Source organism: Notothenia rossii (genome assembly GCF_949606895.1).
Source record: "Notothenia rossii genome assembly, chromosome: 3".
Classification (NCBI taxonomy): domain Eukaryota; kingdom Metazoa; phylum Chordata; class Actinopteri; order Perciformes; family Nototheniidae; genus Notothenia; species Notothenia rossii.
Genome location: NC_136901.1, coordinates 89,249,028 through 89,268,516, shown reverse-complemented (window position 1 = coordinate 89,268,516; position 19,489 = coordinate 89,249,028). Strand labels below are relative to the sequence as shown.

Sequence of the window (19,489 nt, the reverse complement as noted above, 5' to 3'; positions counted from 1 at the left end):
GGAAATGGAGAGCAAAGTGAGACCACAGTGACTTATTTATACAGATATTTATCAACTGGTGTGTAAATGAGCTCTGTGTCACATGTGAACATAAACACTTCAAAGAAAGTCTGTTAAACCAGTTAATTCCAAAGCAAAAAAGTAACAGTTTTAGATGAAAGTCAACATCTTAACTACTGTATTAACACATCCCATCAGTACACCACACAATGTCATTCAATGCCAAAGGTATTCTCCTTTATACAATCCATTACACACACCTATGTCATAAAAAAAAAGGATCTGACCTGAGGCTGAGATGAAGACGCCGGCCTGATGCAACACGTCTGACTGTCTGCAGAACTCATGGCCTTTGGGGGGAATTTTTTTAAACAAAAAGTGCAGATAAATCCGGATTAAACCTTAAATTTGTGCGCCAAACGATTTCTATTTATTCAAGCAGTGAGCCAGATGGCAACAAAACACATCAGGTCTCCACACACACACACACACACACACACACACACACACACACACACACACACACACACACACACACACACACACACACACACACACACACACACACACACACACACACACACACACACACACACACACACACACACACACACACACACACACACACACACACACACACACACACACACACACACACACACACACACACACACACACACACACACACACACACACACACACACACACACGTCTCCCTGTCATGTTATGAAAACAGAAGCTTGGATTAATGCTTAAACTTGCCCTCTGTGGGTGCGCTGCAGGTACAGTGCAAGTCTTCTTCCAGACACAGTGAAGTAATGCAGGAAACATGCTCACTGTGTCCTCTCTGACCGTCTGTGACACACCCGGCCGGCCCTAAGGATCATGGGAAGCTTGAGGAAACTTTAGATTGTGTTTGGAGAGAGCGGGTCAAAGTCAGAGGAGCATGAGGAGGTTTTTCCGAGCTCACAGGGACGAGGACTTCAGTCAGATCCAGTATCTGACGGCCAAGTGCAGCCGCCTGGCGCACGACAGAGGTGAGTCCTGAAAGTTACACATTTACATTTCAGATACTGAAATACTGCAGTTATACTTTATTGTCTGTAATGTTACTTAATTCCATCAATCCTAATATTATTACTGTACTTGAGGCACTAATAACTAAAAGTCGAAATAGAAAAAGACCCAGATTCAGTTACAATGACAAAATAAGTTATAAAGTACCATGTCTGAGTACAAGAGTAATGTAATCTAATGGAAGTGTAATTCAACACACACAGTACTGTGGTATCTAAAAGTATTTTAGTGTTCAAGTTTAGATTCAGGCAATACATTACATTAAAGAAGCAGTTTGACCTGTGAGAATAACATTTCTCATTTAAGTATCAGAGCTGTTACTGCATGAATCCTTTTGTGCCTGTAATGTTATTCATTCCACTAATTAGTAATGTTATAATTGCACATGATGTGGCATAGTTTAATGTTGAATTAGCAAAAGCTCCAGATTTAGTTAAGGTTAGTTTATTGATTTAGCACATTTGAGACACAAAGGCAATCCAACGGGCTTTACATACGCACAAACACACAAGAAAACTAAAATAATAACTGAAAAGAAGACAAATCATAAAAGCCATAGAAAGCCGTTTCAAGCACTATTTGAATACAGAAAGGTTTTTATCCTCAATTCAAAAATGGTAATGCAGTTATAAAGCTTACAAGGTACCATATTTAATAAAAATACAGTACCAGAGAAATGTAAGTGTAATCTAATGTGTAATTTAAAAAGTACTTGTTGGTCAAGCATGCATTCATGCACTAAAATGAATCACTTTCAGAAAACATAACTGACAAAGACTCAAGCTGAATATTAACCTGTGTTTCCTGTGTACATTGTCTACAGTAGGTAATATAACTCAACCTGCTTCAAAGGTCATGACTTGAAAGTGAAACTGTTTGTACTGAAGCCTCAATTTACTCAGTTGTGCAGATAAGATATTTAATTGTTCCCATGTTGTATTCTAGGGCAAGAATTGCATATAATTGTTGGCAACAAGTCATTCATACCAGAAGCCGCCTGCTTCAGGCTCTTGTCCCTGCTTTTAGAAAGCTTTGGAAACACTATAATTAAGCTTTAGTTCAGCTTCGGGATAATTAAAACATGCTGACATCATTTCTTAGTAAATTATAATAACAAAGATATGTTTTAGTTTGTTCACATGGAGATCTGTCCTGCATTGCATGCTTGTAAAAATCAACAGGGCGAGAAATTAAGACGACATAAAATATCTGTCAGATCAAGAACCTGCAGTCATCAGATGGACATTATACAATACAGAAAGCGCGCGCGCGCGCGCACACACACACACACACACACACACACACACACACACACACACACACACACACACACAGAGCTCAGGCTTATGTTCATGTTAAGTTTGGGAGGTTTAGTGTGAGTGTATGACGTATAAAAACAACATCCTATTTCCTGTTTAGACGTTTCGTTCTCAACAAGGAACAGGTGAATGAACAGTATAAAGAAAATAGTCCTTACATGAAACTACCAACACAGTCTGTGGATTATCTTCTGTAACCGTGTCATGATTTCTGTAAAGAGACATTGCTTTTCTAATATTAGAGATAAGGCAGACATCTCCACCACTGATATCTCCAACACTCGCTGGCAAATCCTGATCTCTGTGAACCTCTGCTAATGACTATAAGGAGTTGCAGACATAATGACAGACCCTAACTACAGTGTGTATTTGATGAGGACAATAACAACATGAGAAATTAGACAAACAGAGCTGAGATCCAAGAAACATCAGTCTAAAAAGTGTTCATGCAGTGATTAGGTGAGAGAGGGGGAATGCTTCAAACCTCCAATGAGAGAAAAAGTATTTCAATGCCAGAAACGTCAGCCGCTGACATGTATAACCCTGCATTTAGTGTGTTGTGGCTTTTCAGACGGTTATTTTATGCTGTGGGCAGTAAAACATGCTTTTTCATTACCTTCCATTAAAACTAGTGGCGCAGACTTTGTGCTTTATTGAAAGTCATCTGTGGTGGAGCAGTCCAAACCTGACTTGGTGTTGTTTGTGTCTGCAGCGGTGCTGGAGAGGGAGTTCCTGCTGTCCAGAGAGCGGGAGAGGAAGCTGCAGAATGACCTGGAAGCTGCGAGCGCTCAAATCTTCCACCAGGAGCAGCTGAACCTGGAGCTGAGGATGAGAGAGGACCAGCTGATCAGCAGGATGCACCGGCAACAGGTGGGCGGAAGAAAGGAATTACATGTCTGTAGAGGAAAGACATAATCTCTTTGCGTGGGGGTAATGTATTTATAGTATCATCTTATAGTCAATACTTATATATAAACAACGGGTCAAATAAATATGTGCATCTGGAAAAAAAAGCAGTAGTGGTCCCACAGAAATCACACAGGTAGTCGGTGTCGTGTCAAATGATCATATAACAATTTACATTAGGGGTGCACCGAATGGGAAATTCTTGGCCGAAACCGATAACGAAAATAGGAAACAGTTGGCCGAAAACCGAATTCCGAAAGGCCGAAAATGATTAATAGAAATATATATATATATAATGTATACATTTTTTACCAATGTTGTTCAGCTACCTGATTAAGGAAAAATACATGATTATGGCAAAACGTAACTTAAATAATAATCACTATTATGGGTCCATAAAAAATGTATTCAGCACTTTTGAATGCATACAGTACATTAATTCCAAGTCAAGTGCATTTTCTTTTCTCTGTAGGATAACTAGAAAAAAGTGCATTCAGAACAAAGCCAAGGTGCTTTAAAACTGCATAAACATCGAGGCCAGTAGGCCTACAACAAAATAGTGTAAATAAAGACTGTAACAGCCAGGCCTTCAACAACAACAAATGCACCTATAAGTTTGGTAACCTAACGTGTTGTTGTGATGACGTAATCAAAACGCGGCGACAAGCACGGCACGCGACCATGCTCACAGCCGGCTCACAGCCAACATGTCTGCCGCTTGGAGATATTTAAAAATATCAGAGAAAGAGGCGCGGATTGCGATTTGTAAAACGTGTTCAGCTGACATTTCTCGAGGGGGTGTAACTGCAAAGACTTTCACCACTTCGAGATTACTCCACTACTTTAAATCAAAACACCCGGACAAATATGCGGAGTATGATCAACGTAACCCTGTTCTCCGACATTTGGTGATATTTTTTCGGTGCCCTTTCGGCCGAAAGGGCTTTTTTAACCTTTCTCGGCCGATAATTTTCGGTGGCCGAATATTCGGTACATCCCTAATTTAAAACATATAGTCTTATGGCGCATTTCCACTGCAGCGCGTAGCACGGTTTAAGCGTGCCGTGCCAAACCCGGCCCGTCTTTGGTTGCGTTTCCACTAGGGGTAGTTCTGGCTAACGGGTACTTTTTCACAGTTTTTCTGGCCCTCCAAAATCGTGGTTTTTTTTCTGGGCCAACAACCGGGCTGAATGTGCTAAACTAGTGAGAATCACTGGCAAGGGGGCTACAACTACAACAAAATGAACATATTTGACCGTGGTTTAATTGTAATACACGTTTCAAAATGATGCCGAAGTAACAACATACTGATACCGGTTAGTAAAAACCATGAATTAATGCTTTGACAAGTCTGCAGACAGACGCCAGGCGAAAAACCTTTTAAAATGTGTGTTTTCTGAATGGAGATGGGCTAAGCTAACGCAGTATATGCTCCGACCGTCCACACTCACAACAACGGCCTACAGACATAAATAAACCAGCGACTGTATTCACCATGACACAGACTCTGTGGTTTGTACTTGTCTAGTTTCTGAACAGATATGAGGAGCTGTGAGCTCTGAGGGCTAACGGCTGATGTTGGTTTTGTGGTTCTCATTAAAGATGAGGTCACGGCTCCGCCTACACTGCGTTACCATAGGTACTGCCCCAGCTACTAAACTGTAATGGAAAGCATTATACTCTGATTGCCTTTTATTTGGGATCCATTTCACTTGTATATTGACTTTCTTTATTACTTTATTAAATATAACAAAACAGAAACTTTGTCCATGAATCATTTATCAGTTTCTCTTAAGAATTTCCTCCACAGTCGGTTTACCTTTAGCAGCAAAAGTAGTACTTTATAATTAGATTCAAACTGAAGTAAAGCTACTCAGGAAAATAGAAAAAAGTCGGAAAAAAACTCAATAGATGCAATCTATTATCTCGATATATTGTATTCAGGTCTTAAATAGAGCCACTATTAGACATAGACTAATTGTTCTCAGGTGGCCACAAAAACTACTTCTACATACATTTTCATATATTGTATGTTGTGGTAAAAGATTTGTTTTGCCATTGGGGTCCCTTATACATGATGACATTAACACTGATTTGGAGCCTTTTTCCATAGCTGATTAATTTAAATCAAAATTCACTCAGATTATAGCTTTAGTTTACCTTCACCTGAGATTAACATCTGGCTCTTTACCTGCTAACGTTCCACTTTTTTCCCCAGCTAGGCTCGAATGCTTTTGTCCTTGAAACATTAACAGTGGATTTATTTGTTTGCTAAAAAAGCTGCCTGCTTCATCTGGGACAGAAACCAGGCATCAAATGAGCCGTAAAAAACAAAACGATTAGTTAATAAAAAAGCTTGAAAAGTTCCATATATCCAGAGGGTTTGCAAATATTTCTTCACCATGAGCTACTTTTTCACCAAATGACTTTTCCCAGAACAGCTGTATTTGAACCTCAATCATTGATGTTACAGTTGAAGTCTTGTAAGGAAAACCTGACTTTAGGGACAATTTCTGTCCAATTTAGAGTTATTTTACTTTAATTTGTGTAATTTGAGCTCGTAGCGCTTAACCTTCGTACAATCCCATCATTTAAATGCACAAAGCCATGACCATAGCAGCGAGCCACCGATGCTACAATTACTGAAATTACACTGGAATTAGGCTACCAGTAAGTGCCAGTGTTAACATACTGTAAATGCAGAGGCTTTGGCACTGGGTAGCAGCATTTTAGGGGATTTTGGCTCCTCCACACAGGTTGCTTAGAAGTGAGCTGTGAGCAGTTTAACTAAAGAGGGATTTTAGATTTTTTTTTTTCACCAGGAAAGAAAACAGACGAGAGAAAACCCAGAAAGAAACACTTGACTTTGTGTTCCAGAAATGGGTTGTTTTTTCTTCTTGTTTCAAGTCTCAGTCATTTTCAATTTCTTAACTTTATCACTGCTTCTCAGTAGCAAACGAGCAGCTTCTCTAGAAACCCCGATGGTATTTGTTAGAGATCGTTTCACTCGCTCACTTTCCATAGATCTATATCAGGTTTGGGCTTTTTACAAACTCTATAACCTTTAGGTGTTTTATGTGCAAGTCTGTTAAATAACTTAATCCTATGAACATCCCCAGGGATTTGAAAAGGTCACAGAGTCCTCAGTGATACGGGATTAATATGAATAGTTAATATGTGCTATTTACTGTATGTGGTTTATATTTGAGTGTAATTTACCAATCTTATGTACGCATCTGATTTGGATGAGATCAAGCTATTTCACTATTTAAGTGACAATATCAACACAGTGCATGACATTAAGGAGTTTGCCTTGTGGGCCATCTAAGCTAATTTACAGATGGCCCTGAGCCCAATAGAGATTGCCCTGAAAAATGCGCGGGGACGAAATGACGCACGAAGGGTTTGGGGGGCCTCCCCCTAGAACATTTAGATTTTTGCTGGGTCTTAGATGCTGTCTGGTGCATTCTCTAGACTGAATTATAAGATGAACCACCACCATATTATATTGTACAATTTCAATTTTATTCTTCATTTCGCTTGTTTGTTTGTTCTTGTTTGTGTAGCTATAAGAAATACTTAAGTTGTTGGTCAAGACACTTTCCATCTGATGAAGGCAAATGCCTTCCCAGATTTAAAAAAGTATAAAAACATTACATTCAGTTATAACTGCCAAAACAAACATTATTTACACTATTATGGCCCCTTTTAAAAATGTTTGTAATGTTATCTACTGTAAGTTGGTCGAACGAATGCCTCCTCATCCGGAAGCTGACCGAGCAGACCCGAGCAGCAGTCGAGAGGAGCCGAGCGCATCCGCGAAGCACACAAAATGGCGACGTCAGAGTTCCCGTTAACCGGCAAATTGAAATCTCTTCGGTCAAAATGTCCGGTCAAAATAATTTCCCTTTAGCGCAATACCGCTTCAGTTGCGCCACTTATGTGACAGACAAGAAGAGCATGTGACAGACAAGAATAGTCAATTCTAATGTCTAACACTTAATGTGGAGAAAGAGATGTCCTGTATGGGTTGATTGTGCATTGATCTGTTGGTAATGCCTCGGGGTTCCGGTGGGCATGTAAACAAATGCATAATGCTGCGCTATACTTTGTGGCCTCACCCAGTTGCATATCAACACTTATTGTTTAGGTGTCTTTTAATAAGCAGGTAGTCATATCATTAGCTAGAACTAGCTGGATCTGATCGATATGGACATAAACGCGAATGAAGTCTAATCTGACGGGAGAGAGACATCAGCTGCTGCTGCTGACGAGTCGACACGCAGCTCTGCATGATCACATGCGGCGGTGAGCGGACAAAACACACACTTCAGGTTAAAATATCACACGTAGCTATTTTAATTACCTCTCAAACTACCGTAACTAGTTATAGATATGTTTAGTTTTACTGTCGGGTCACTTATTACTGGATCCGCGAGCTGCATGATACTGGCATAATAGATTGCCCGATCGGGCAACCAGCAGGTGAGGCTTCATGGCCCGAGCTAAATACTAGATGGCCCCGGGCCATCGGGCAGTCCTTAATGTCGAGCCCTGCAACACATACTTTAAATGGGACCTATCATGCAAAATGCACTTGTTGATGTCTTTTATACATAAAGATGTGTCCCCGGTGTGTCAGGGAACTCACGCAGCGTCAGAAAATAAAACCCTCTCTTTTTTCCCCCGTACCCAAATCTCTAAAAAGGGGCTACAACGGAGCTGATCCAGATTTGTGTCCGATATGACGTAATATCTGAAATGTGGACCCACGGGCCTATCAGAAACGTTGCTATCAGAAACAATGCCTGACTGTTTTGGACGTAATATGGTCGGTGTTTACATTAGCATCGCTAACACTCAGAGCTAACCTGTACTGGAGAGCATGTGTGTGACGAAGCAGGAAATAAACAGGAACTCACCTTGTGGTATAACCGGCAAGAGAGAAAGCCTTTGAGCTCCATACTGTTTCAGAGAGAATCCTTGATAATCCATGATATGGCATTTCATCACGGCAGTATTTAGTTTAGACAGTAGCTGCCGCGTCCCGCATGAGCTCAGACCCCTCCTCTTTTATTTATCTTTTTTTTTTTTTAAAGCTTTATACCCAAATCAACACTTTTGAAACAGGAAGTGAAATAGAAGGATATGAGGCATGGCTAGAATTGGTGATCTGTTTGGTATTTTGAGCAAAACACTTCATAGACATGTTTTTTATATATTTTTATATATCTGAGACCTATGCTATTGCCTAATAATAGCATGATAGGTGCACTTTAATAACACTACTCTATATAACGATATGTGCAATGTTTGCCAGGACTGTAGAATATGTACAAAATAAGCAAATTGTTTTTTATTTATTATTCTTAACTTGCAAGCAATGCTAAAAAGTTACCTATAGCATATTGTTTGTATGACTCCTAACTATTAAACTTTTGTAGATAACAAATCTCTTCAAATGTAACAGTTTAATGGTATTGTTAAACTATAAGTAAAATGATTGTGCACATTGTAGATTTTGCACAAAAAAAACAATTATGATATGAACAGAATTCAGCAGAACAAATAAAGCTATATTTCATTCAATAAAATCAATGAAAACCTATTTAAAGAGCAACTTGCAGGTTAGAAACACCAGTTAATAAATGTGTAGGAAAATGATGAATACACTAGATTTTCAAAAAAATATACAGAAATATACACTACAGTGACATCTGGCGTCGTTTTTGTAAGACATTTTTACTTCCGCATAAAAAAGCCTCCGCACGTGACCTCCCGCGTGTGACGTAACATGGGGGAGAGCGGCCGGTCTAACGTAGTAATAAACATGGATCACAATGCTAATTTTGACACAGAAGAGGTTGAAAATATATATTCGAATGCATATGATTATAATTATGAGCCTGCTAGGCGTCCAAGAGACCAGGAACAGCCAAGGATTAGAAGAAATAACGGCCATCGGCGAGAAATGGAGCTGTGGTGTGAGGAGAACCAGTGGAAAACAGAGCAGCTGTCTTGGTGAGTGACCGGCGTTAGCTACAGTTAATGTTAGCTAACGTCAGTCACATCACAACATTGTAAAGTTAGCTATCATATATCAGGCTATAACTAAAGTAGTATTGATAATATAGTAACGTTACTGGCAGGACTGTTGATACTGATCCATAACAGAAACTAATGCGCAAGTATCAGCCGTATCTCGCGTTACCTAATGCAATTCCACACTACGTCTTACGGTGCTGTCAGCGCCATATATATATGATATGGCTCTGGGTTCTGTGTACCGGAGGGGAGAGAGAGAGAGAGAGAGAGGAGCGAAGGGGGGAGAGAGATGTAATACGGTTTCCTGATAAACGTTTTGTTTGATAGGCTTCAGCTGTGGAGAGTATGTGCTGCAGGGAGGTGGATGCACCTCGCACAACACACCCAGGAACGAAAGCTAGCTCCGGGTCCTTTTCCTGTTAGGGAAACTGTGGACTCGATGTCCTGACAGGCTGGAGTTTGTGCAGCTCACCATGATTAAAAATGGTGAAATGCAATGTAAAATTACCGAAAAAATACCAGCTCACTAAATCACAACCACTACAAACTACTACTGCTGATTGGGCAGAGAACAAGTCCGAGAAAGTTGCTCCCCCATGTGACGTAATATGACGCGTTTGACGTATGACGTTAAAAAAAAGCAGAGCTCAAAACGGCTTCTTTTCCCCTGAATTCCTGCCCTTATGTCTTGTAAAACATTAACTTTTTTAATTGTAATTTTCAGGCAAGGTTAAGCATAAATCTATTTTTTTTAAAAACCTGCAAGTTGCTCTTTAAGTGTGTATAAACATTCTGCAGAAGGTATGTGAGTTGGTATTTAAAAGGTATAGGAGATGGCATTTAAAAGGTATGTGAGTTGGTATAAATAATATTCTTATCTGATGTGCTAGTATCTCCATGTGTCTGCAGGACCTGGTGTCTGCCCTGCAGCAGAGGGTGGGGCTGCTAGCGCGGGAGAGCTCTCGGGACGAGGAGCTGCTGAGGCAGGTTGGCTCGGAACTGATGTGCCTGCAGAGCTCCGAGGGTAAGCTGGAGGGCCTGGTGGAGGAGCTGCATGCTGAGGCCCAACACAGAGTTGCAGAGGCAGTGAGCTTCCAGGCGGAGCTCCAAGCAGAGGCCCAGCGCAGAGCCGAGCAGACAGAGAGCCCCCAGGCAGAGCTGCGCAGGTAGGCCCACTCTTGTTATCTGAAAAATGTAGAACAGATGAGCTTTACAAACACTGTTGACATTTAGTAACACTTTCAACATGAGAAAATTAAAATAATAGCTCATGTAAATTATATCTCAAGATAGATTCCTTGTGAGAAATAAAAAACATTTACTATGGATGTTTAATCTGGAATATCAAGAAGACTACATGATAAATAATGTAACGAAAATAGCTAAGAGGGAGAGCAGCGGTCGCTTATTATTTAGATGTCCCTTCAAACGACAAAGGAAAGTAGAAAAGCAAACTGACCGTCCCGCCCCTTAGCCTATCTAACAAAGTGCTGGAGCGCTAGCCAATAGTGCACAGCAAACACCAGTGTACATTTTACTCTATAAGCAGGGGTGCACATAAGTAGTACACATACGCGGCAACAACCTGAAAGGCGTACCGTCACTTGTGTCACAAAGCGCATTTGCGTACCGACGTACTTGTGAAGGTTTTCCAGAAGGCGGTTAGATCACCGGACGACAGAGTCGATTTCCGTGTGCACAGATAGGGCTGATGTTAACGTTGGTCTGTACAGCAGCACTGCGCTAAAACAGCTGATCACAACGTTCACACGCTCTGTGGTCACAAAGCTCTGCACTCCACTACCCCCCCTCTGACATTCGCGATACAGAGGGCTTCATACTCCACTAGCACCCCCCCGCTGACATTTGCAATACAGAGGGCTTCATGGGAACTTTGTGGGGAGCCAGAAGTTGGGGTACCAAACACTGACTCCAGGTACTCATCTGAGTACCTCACTGAGAAAGTTGTGTGTACCCCTGTCTATAAGAGTACATTTAATACCAGTCTCGGGGTGTATCCAAGAGTTTGGTGTTCTCTGAACACTGTCAAAAGAGTAAAATATAAACTCCAAATAAAGAGTTTGATTTGAACACTTAGGGACTCAAAATATACACTATAACTGGTACTTTTTTGACACTGTTTGAGTGCTTTCCAACACGTGCAGTGTACACCTAGAACCCTCAGAGAGTTAAAAATGTACTCTTAGTCAGTCTTTTAGTGTCACTGTACAGAGCTGATTATTCAACACTTTGAGAGAGAAAATGTACTCCGTGGTCATTTTCCACACTGTTTCAGTGCTGTTTAGCAGATGTACTGTACACCAAACAAACAATTGTGGGGTGAATCATTAACACTTCAGGAAATCAAGTACACATCAGATTCTTGAAAACATGTGTTTATTTAAAAAAATGTGATTTTGATGTGTTTTAAATATAACATCTAATAGCAACATCAAACAACCCACAAAATACATTGGTCATAGGTGTAAATGTGTGTACATTTGCTCATTAGGCCTCTTTAGCCTGGGGAAACACTTTAGAGCTCATCATTCCAAAATCCTGTTGCAACAAATGGACAACGTGGAATACCATCCACTAGTGCTAATGTGCAAAGTAAACTGACAAAACATAGTGTTTTGAAAGACTAACAATCACCGAGCAGGATGACCAACATCTAAAAGTGTACATGGCTACCAGTTTAAATCAATGTTGTAGATGGTGGTCTGCAAAAATGTGTAGATGCTGTTTAAGGCCTGGTCATAGGAGATCCCAAACACATAATGTGCTTTAAAAAGTTCATCAAAACGGACAGGGAAGACTTGGCCTTGCAGGGAAGGAGCTCACCATCCAACGCAATGTAGTACTCATGGAGCTGTTTCTTGTGGTCCCAACTGCTAGGATGTAGGGTTGCCTCCACTGGCCAGAGTACTCCTGAAGGCTGGAGATGACTGTAAGATAATAATAAACACAAATATAAGTAAGTACACTGTACATCATATTTTGATGGATGGGTCAGACACTGACAAAAACCTTTGATAGCAAATCAGAGCAGCTTGGCCATTACCATGAACAGAAGTCAAATGCAACATACACATGAATGCAGCAGTAATATAAAACCTAGAAGCATCCCAAAAATAGTAAAACACTGACAGGGACAATTTCACTGCACAATGAGTGCTTTAGTACTTAAAGTACATTTAGCTGATTATACTTGCATACTTTTACTTAAGTCAGGTTTTAAGTCCAGGCCTTTTACTTGTAGTATATTCACAGGGTGGTATTTGTACTTTTACTTAACTTAAATCATATGAAACTTCCTCCACAACTGGAATTGGTCTATTGCACATGTACAGTACCAAATGTAGTGCGAAGTTAGCAGCATTATATCAGGCGGGAGGCGAGAGCTTCGAAATCATTCATTCTACATGAGTAACGTAAATTGGCGGTAGCTAAGCTAACAGCTGCTAACGTTAACGGTCTCATTATTTCAAATGGTGCCTGCAGACCAGAGTTGATTATGGATTAAAAAAACATGTATTCAAGGCCGCTGCGGCACTTCCATAACGTTACCCCCTGTCGAATGATTGGAAAGAGGAGCGGTTTTCCCCCTGAGTCAGTGTGAATGAAGCCGAACAATTAGCACGGGAGCGGCAGCTAAAATAGCAAATAAATACATCCTTCGTTGTCAGAACAACGTTAATCTGATTGACTACGGCTGACGTTACTACTACAATAACGTCACAAATATTCTACTCGCTAACGTTATCGTTTTTAGTTGTTTAGTTATACAAATTAAAACAAGAAGACAAATATGAATATTCAGAATTATTCACTTGGTGTCTACTTACCTAACGTTACAGTCCTGCGGAGAAATGTTGCCGTGTTCGATCCATGGATGTATAACTCTTGCATCAATCTGTAACGGTCACGGTCGCGCTTTTCCTGGAGAATATTTTCAAAAAACCGAGGGTCACGAGGCTGCATTAAACCAATGAGAAGGCGCGGCCTATCTGATGACGAATCGAAACCTAAAATCGATGCGGACCAGACACTCAATGCAAAGATATACTCTGAGGCTGCTCTGAGGGAGCCAATCATCCCAGAATATGCACTACACAAGTCAACACCAACACCACACAAAGAAACAACACCAAAGAGAGGTTCTGGTGCACTCTGAGAAGTGTACTTTATGTCCATTCTACTCCAAAGTGTAAACATTTCTACTCTGGTCATCAGTACTCTGGGATTTGATCACTTTGGTATTTGCTGTGTGTGAGTGTTACAACAGTGGGTTGTGGATTTTATCATATGGGGACATAATTTGTGCTGATAACCTGCAGAGGGTGGGAGACCAACCAGCATAAAGATAATTATTATACTCCTAAAACAACATGCATGTTATGGATGTTCAGATACTCCTTTCATTGCTCTTGACCAAGGCAAATCAGAATTGGAGTCGGTCCCCGGGCTGCATTGGCACCACTAACATTTAGGGTCAAATGCAGAGGACAAAATATTTTTTTCACTTTAATTTAAAGGGGGGGAGGGGATACAAAAATGTGGTTATAATGGAAGTTTATGGTACAAATCTTGTAGGTTAACAGTCCCTCCTTTATTATTCAGATGGATCAGCTGATGATACTAATAATAAAGTCAAATTTGTTTTTTGAATATTGAATTATGTGTATTTTTTCAAAAAAGCAGTTACTGGTATACGATCAAAACTGGTATCTAAAGGGTTAATTTTGTATTGTGATTAATTAAATCATAATTTAAATTAAACACTTCATGAAAAAATTGAGGGAAAAAATTAGAAAAATATTGATCCGTCATCATTTTATTGCAGTTCAAATACGAATCTTTTATGTTAACATTCCCAATGTTACTTTTTTTAACAGGGCATTAAGTGTAAATTGAAATTGTTTACAAAATATATTAAAAGATTATACAGATAATACAAAATAGGACCAATTTTGTCTATGGCGAGACGTTCGATTCCTGTTTTGAATAGTGTGCCGTCGATGGGTTTCATTCCATTTCAAAATGCTGTTTGACGCTCGGCGTAAACTTTGCGCACTGCCACTCCAACATCCAATCACAGAGCTTGAGGACAAATCACGGGGTTTGTCAAACCGAGCACATGGTGTAGTGTAGTCCCAAACGATAGCTGAGTATTCGGGGTAGTGTAGTGTCTTCGGCCATCCTAAACTGAACAAATATTAGTTTTTTCCGAATCGAAGGGGAAAATTACAAAAGCATTGTACACAATTTAAACCAATCAATGTTGTGCAATCAACAATGATAATCTGGTGTTTTTGAGTTGATGAGTAGTGCAGATATCACTGTAAAATCAATCGACAGTAAAGAGAATACTTACTTCCGGGTGTAAAATCCTGCGTTATCCAATGGGAATGGACGCTCACATTGCTCTCCGTAATACAATAAAGGGGACATGATCAAATCGGAATATAATGTTCTTTTAAAAAACGTTAACTAAAGGGAACAATTTATTTGGTGAGATCAGGTTGGTTTCTGCCTCCCCTTCCCAGCTGTGTCTTGTCCTGTGATAACCCTTCTGTGTATTTAGTCTTGTCTTCCCCTGTGCTCCATGTCGGTTCGTTGTATTTTCTCACTCCATGTTTGTCACTTATCTCATGCTACCTGTTTATGATTCACGCTTTTTTGTTCTTGTTTTTTCATGCCAACAGCTTTATTTAAATAAAGCTCGCTTTTGTTTTGAAACCTGCTCCCCTTTTTAACTGCATTTGGGTCCTACCTTTTCCCGAATCCTGACAGAAGTAATACCAGTGCCACGTTCATTGATAAAATGACAGGAAAGGGGGGGATGGCAGTTTTAGAAGAGGGATGATTTTTACCATTTTTATTTCAGGGGGGATGCCATCCCCCCTCAACTTCATGCACTAAAACCTAAAACACACTACAGAAAACCCCAAAAAGAATAATAGGGCCTCTTTAAAAAACAATCACTTTTAGTGGGTGTTCTTATTTGTATTCACTAATTGTTAACATATTTTCTTTCTAAAATGTATAAGCCTTTACTGTGCTGAAGACGAGGACCACAGCTCTGAGTTTTGGAGGAAATACCTGAAGACATGTCTGTGGTCACCTCCATGTTTTTGTTACTCATGTTGAATTGTTGACAGTGTGATTTGAACACATTCCTCCGTCTTCCACCCAGCTGTTAAAACCGAGCGAAGTGTAAAAACAAGCATTTAACATAGATAAGGACGGCAGACGAAGAAAATAAATGTTAATTTAATAAAAAAAACACCACTAATGTTTGATTACCATCTGCAGTAAACTGTAGCCAAGTGAAGCCGTCAGCAGCTGCTCTGAAAACCCACAAAGTGTTCTCAGGACTGAAGGAAAACAGCGTACCTGAGATTCAGCAGAAAGCAGCGCCGCGCCTCAAGCTGCTGAGTTTAAATCCCCGTGGAGAGTTGGCTTAGTGTCAGAAAACCTTATCACATTATGATTTAGTCCAAGAAGAAATACATCTTTACATCAACAGAGATATTTCAATATTTTGTATTCAACTCATTGACTCTTTAATTAAATGCATTTATACAACCGTGAAAGTGGATATTTGTTGCTCCTCTGTGAAAGATTAGCATGACGGAGCATGGAGAGGTAAAGACAGAAATCCGACGAAGATATGGAAGACACACCTGGAAAAACAATAGAAAATAACATATTACATTTACCTTAAAGCCCTTTATACTTCTTTGTTCTCCTTTCAGTCATTTCTGCAAATGATTTGTTAATTAAAAAACTTAAATAATATAAAATAAAGATTATTTTAGTTTGTTTTGGTTAGAGATTTAACTTGTAAAGCACCATATAACACATTTTGTTTGTATTTAACCAACAAGTAACAACGTTATTTTAGATAAAAGTGTATTTTTGTAATGATTTTAAAGGTTGGTTTTTGTGATAATAAATTCTGTTGTCAACGGGATTACTGGATCATTTTTACACGCTTATTCTTGTGTATTAATGTAAGAAAACAGATGAACGTTGGGGAATAATTAGCGTAGGTATTCAACCTTCAACACAGCTCATCATTTTCTCCTCTCACTGTCTCTTTTCCCATGGCTTAGGTCTACGGCCTTGGGTATAGCTGCTATCTCTCTTAAGGAGCAGCAGCTTGGGCGCATTGTCGTTGCCAGTCTATGACCGAGCACAAGCCGCCTTGAGGTAGTTTACTGATCAGGGACGTAGGTTCCCTGGCGCAAATTATTTTCTATGGACGAGAGCTCTAGTTAGATTCAGAGTCCATAATTGTTTAGTCTCGCTGATGAAGAATGTTGATTATTACACTCCGAACTAGTTAAAACCTGGAGCTACAGAAAGAGTTCGTCAGAATTGATTGTGGCATCTCAACCGTGTTGTTTAACTCGTGGCCCGTGACTTGTCTTGTGAATTCTCCGGCCGAAGCTCCAAATAAACCATCAGTGTTTGCCATCAAAGCTCCAGCTCTCCTCGTGTCTCTCTCTGAGTGCTGAATCCTATTGCTTCAGAAGTTTCCCCCACAATGAATAGAGTTTTTTGTGCAATGGAAAGCGTGACAACTACATTGCTTTGCAACAGGCTAGTGTTTAGTGTTAAAAGTAAAAACAGATAAGATAACACCTTTCTGTTTTGGTCCCAAACAGTAAGACAGAGAAGAAGCTGGAGGAGCTTCAAGACACAAACCAAACGTTGACAGAGAAGCTGAAGGATCTAGAGTCGGCTCGTCAGACGGAGGTAAGAGAGCAGATCAGGAATATCCTGCTTTTCTCAGAGTCAAATCAAAGAAAGAGTCCAAAAAAAAACCTTCAAAGAAACTTCTTCAACAAGTCTTGCAACAGTGACCACGTCTGTTTTGTGGATCTGTATATTCCTCTTGGTTTACACTTTTCAGGAATATCTTTCAAGCCTACAATAATTAATATACAAAAAAATCAAAAGTATATTTGCACTTATTATTGTTGTTGTTTTTATCAATCAACTGTTTAGTCATTAAATGATATATACAAGGGAGAAATTGTTATCACACGTTCCCATTATCCCTGTCATAGTAGGTGGGGAAACCAGCACATTTTGCACTTGTTTCAGATATGTTAGGGGGACTAAAATCTAATTTATCTATTGACTAACAATGTAGACACAGGAAGAAAAAATGTTATTTCCATTTTTCAGTGAAGAAAATACTTGGTAATTACTGCATTTTTGTGACTATATACTAATGCAGTGTGACATTTCTAGATTATTTCTGTGTCTGGTCATTTACATAATTCATCCCTAACTGAATTATTCACACACATATAGGAGCAACAAATGAAACATGTAAATAACAACCATCACATAACGGCACATTACACAGAAGTCAGTGGTTGTAATGTGACTTTTATCCAGCAGATGTCAGGATTGGACGCTTTGTTTGTTGGTCTGCTCTGCTTGTTCAAAATAGTTTATAGTTAAGTAATGGAGCTTTAATGATTTTACAATGTGTGTGTGGTATTTCTCTTTGTCAAGCTTGCAGCCAGCTCCTCCGATATAACGCAGAGCAGCCCATCAGCAGTCATTTTTTAACACTTTCTCAGGCCAGATCAGGTCAGCGTGTCAGCGTGCCAGCTAGAAACACAGAATAACAAGTCGAGTTATCATTACGTTCATGAAACATAAAACCTCAAGGTCCTTATTTATGTGTATTTATGTACAAATGTGAGTAACTACAACCACCCATGAGCAAGCTGTACTTCAGATGCTCTCTGGCAGCGGGTTAATGTGAGTCTGAGCATTAGTGAGACGTTCTTTAAAAAACTGTCAGGGTTTTTTTGGCTTCGAAGCCTCCCTCCCTTCCTGGCCTCTGTTTCCAGCGCTCCATCAAACAGAAAGCCATCCAGCGCTCCTGTTATAATGAGAGGTAGCTGCTGAGCCTTAATGAGAACATGTATTTGAAATAAATAAAGTCAGTAAATGATTGTGAAAGTCCTGGGAGTTGGAGGTTAAATCCTACTGTGTTTGCTCATCTTTTTCAGATAACGACAATAAGTTAACGTTTATTTTCTGATCTTGATTTTCTTTAAGTGTCACTTTTCACGTCCATTAAAATGTATGGGGACCAAAGAAAAAGGTTGTCCTGTTAAGATGGACAAAACCCTTTAAAAAAAATTGGATAGGAGAATATTTATATTTTTCTTAAAAAATGGAAAATACTTAACGTCAACAGGTGACTGATTTCGATTATATTTTTAAAGCTAACTGAACTTTTTATTAACATATACAAATATGTAAAGATGCCAATAAGTGGACATGAATTATCTTAAGGAATACTTTACCCAAACTAAGTGCATTCGACCAAGAAGATACAAACTTGAAGAAAACAGAATCATATAAGTACATCAGGTTTCATAGAGCCAAACATTTCAAGTGCTACTCAACTGGCTTTAGATAAGCCTGTCCCCTATTAGTATATAAGTGTTTAGTTAGTAGGCTACTTCTTTGTTAGTAATTATATTGCTCGAAGTGGAGTCGAAAGAGATGAGTTTTCAGTCTGCGCCGGAAGATGGGTAAGCTTTCTGCTGTCCTGATGTCAATGGGGAGCTCATTCCACCATTTTGGAGCCAGGATAGCAAACCCACGTGTTGTAACTTCAACAATTGTACTTATCAAACAAGGACAATACTTTATTACCAACAAGAGAAAGGATGTTTTTTTGCCAGTTTTGTCTATAATATAATTTCCATCTGGACATGTGCGTGCATAATATCCACATCTCTTAAAGGGGACCTATCATGCAAAATTCAATTTTTGATGCCTTTTATACATAAATATGTGTCCCCGGTGTGTCAGGGAACTCACGCAGCGTCAGATCCGTTCCTGATCCAGATTTAGGTCCGATATGACGTAATATCTGAAATGTAGGCTGGCTTTACACCCACGGGCCTATCGGAAACGTTGCTATCAGAAACAATGCCCGACTGTTTTGGACGTACTATGGTCGGTGCATGTTTACATTAGCATCGCTAACACTCAGAGCTAACCTGTACTGGAGAGCAGGAAATAAAAAGGAACCCACCTTGTGGTATAACCGGCAAGAGAGAAAGCCTTTGAGCTCCATACTGTTTCAGAGATAA

The 19,489-nt window shown here is 39.7% G+C and overlaps 1 protein-coding gene and 1 long non-coding RNA gene across 4 annotated transcripts; one reads left to right on the top strand and one right to left on the bottom strand.

Moving 5' to 3' along the window:
* The first annotated feature begins 904 nt into the window (after window positions 1-904).
* Window positions 905-18,143, top strand: LOC307031818 (uncharacterized protein). Of its 2 annotated transcripts, XM_079669256.1 has the most exons (4): window positions 905-1,037; window positions 3,109-3,266; window positions 10,257-10,513; window positions 17,024-18,143. In XM_079669256.1, exons 1-4 carry the CDS (start codon window positions 947-949, stop codon window positions 17,364-17,366), a joined length of 849 nt encoding a protein of 282 aa, XP_079525382.1. In that variant the 5' UTR covers window positions 905-946; the 3' UTR covers window positions 17,367-18,143. The 2 variants fall into 2 exon arrangements, with proteins under 2 accessions (XP_079525382.1, XP_079525383.1); XM_079669257.1 differs by lacking the exon at window positions 17,024-18,143 and having other exon boundaries at window positions 10,257-10,527.
* LOC307031821 lies at window positions 10,393-13,359 on the bottom strand. 2 transcript variants are annotated; one of them, XR_013806088.1, is made up of 3 exons: window positions 13,196-13,359; window positions 12,192-12,295; window positions 10,393-10,532 (listed from the first exon to the last, which is right to left on the bottom strand). It is a non-coding gene; the product is annotated as an uncharacterized lncRNA (long non-coding RNA). The 2 variants fall into 2 exon arrangements; XR_013806089.1 differs by lacking the exon at window positions 10,393-10,532 and having other exon boundaries at window positions 11,760-12,295.
* Window positions 18,144-19,489: the final 1,346 nt, after the last annotated feature.

Coding starts and splice junctions, on each gene's coding strand:
- LOC307031818 (XM_079669256.1), top strand. CDS start 947: ATGAGGAGGTTTTTCCGAGCTCACAGGGACGAGGACTTCAGTCAGATC. Junction 3,267..10,256: donor GCAGGATGCACCGGCAACAG/GTGGGCGGAAGA, acceptor ATGTGTCTGCAG/GACCTGGTGTCTGCCCTGCA. Junction 10,514..17,023: donor CCCCAGGCAGAGCTGCGCAG/GTAGGCCCACTC, acceptor GGTCCCAAACAG/TAAGACAGAGAAGAAGCTGG.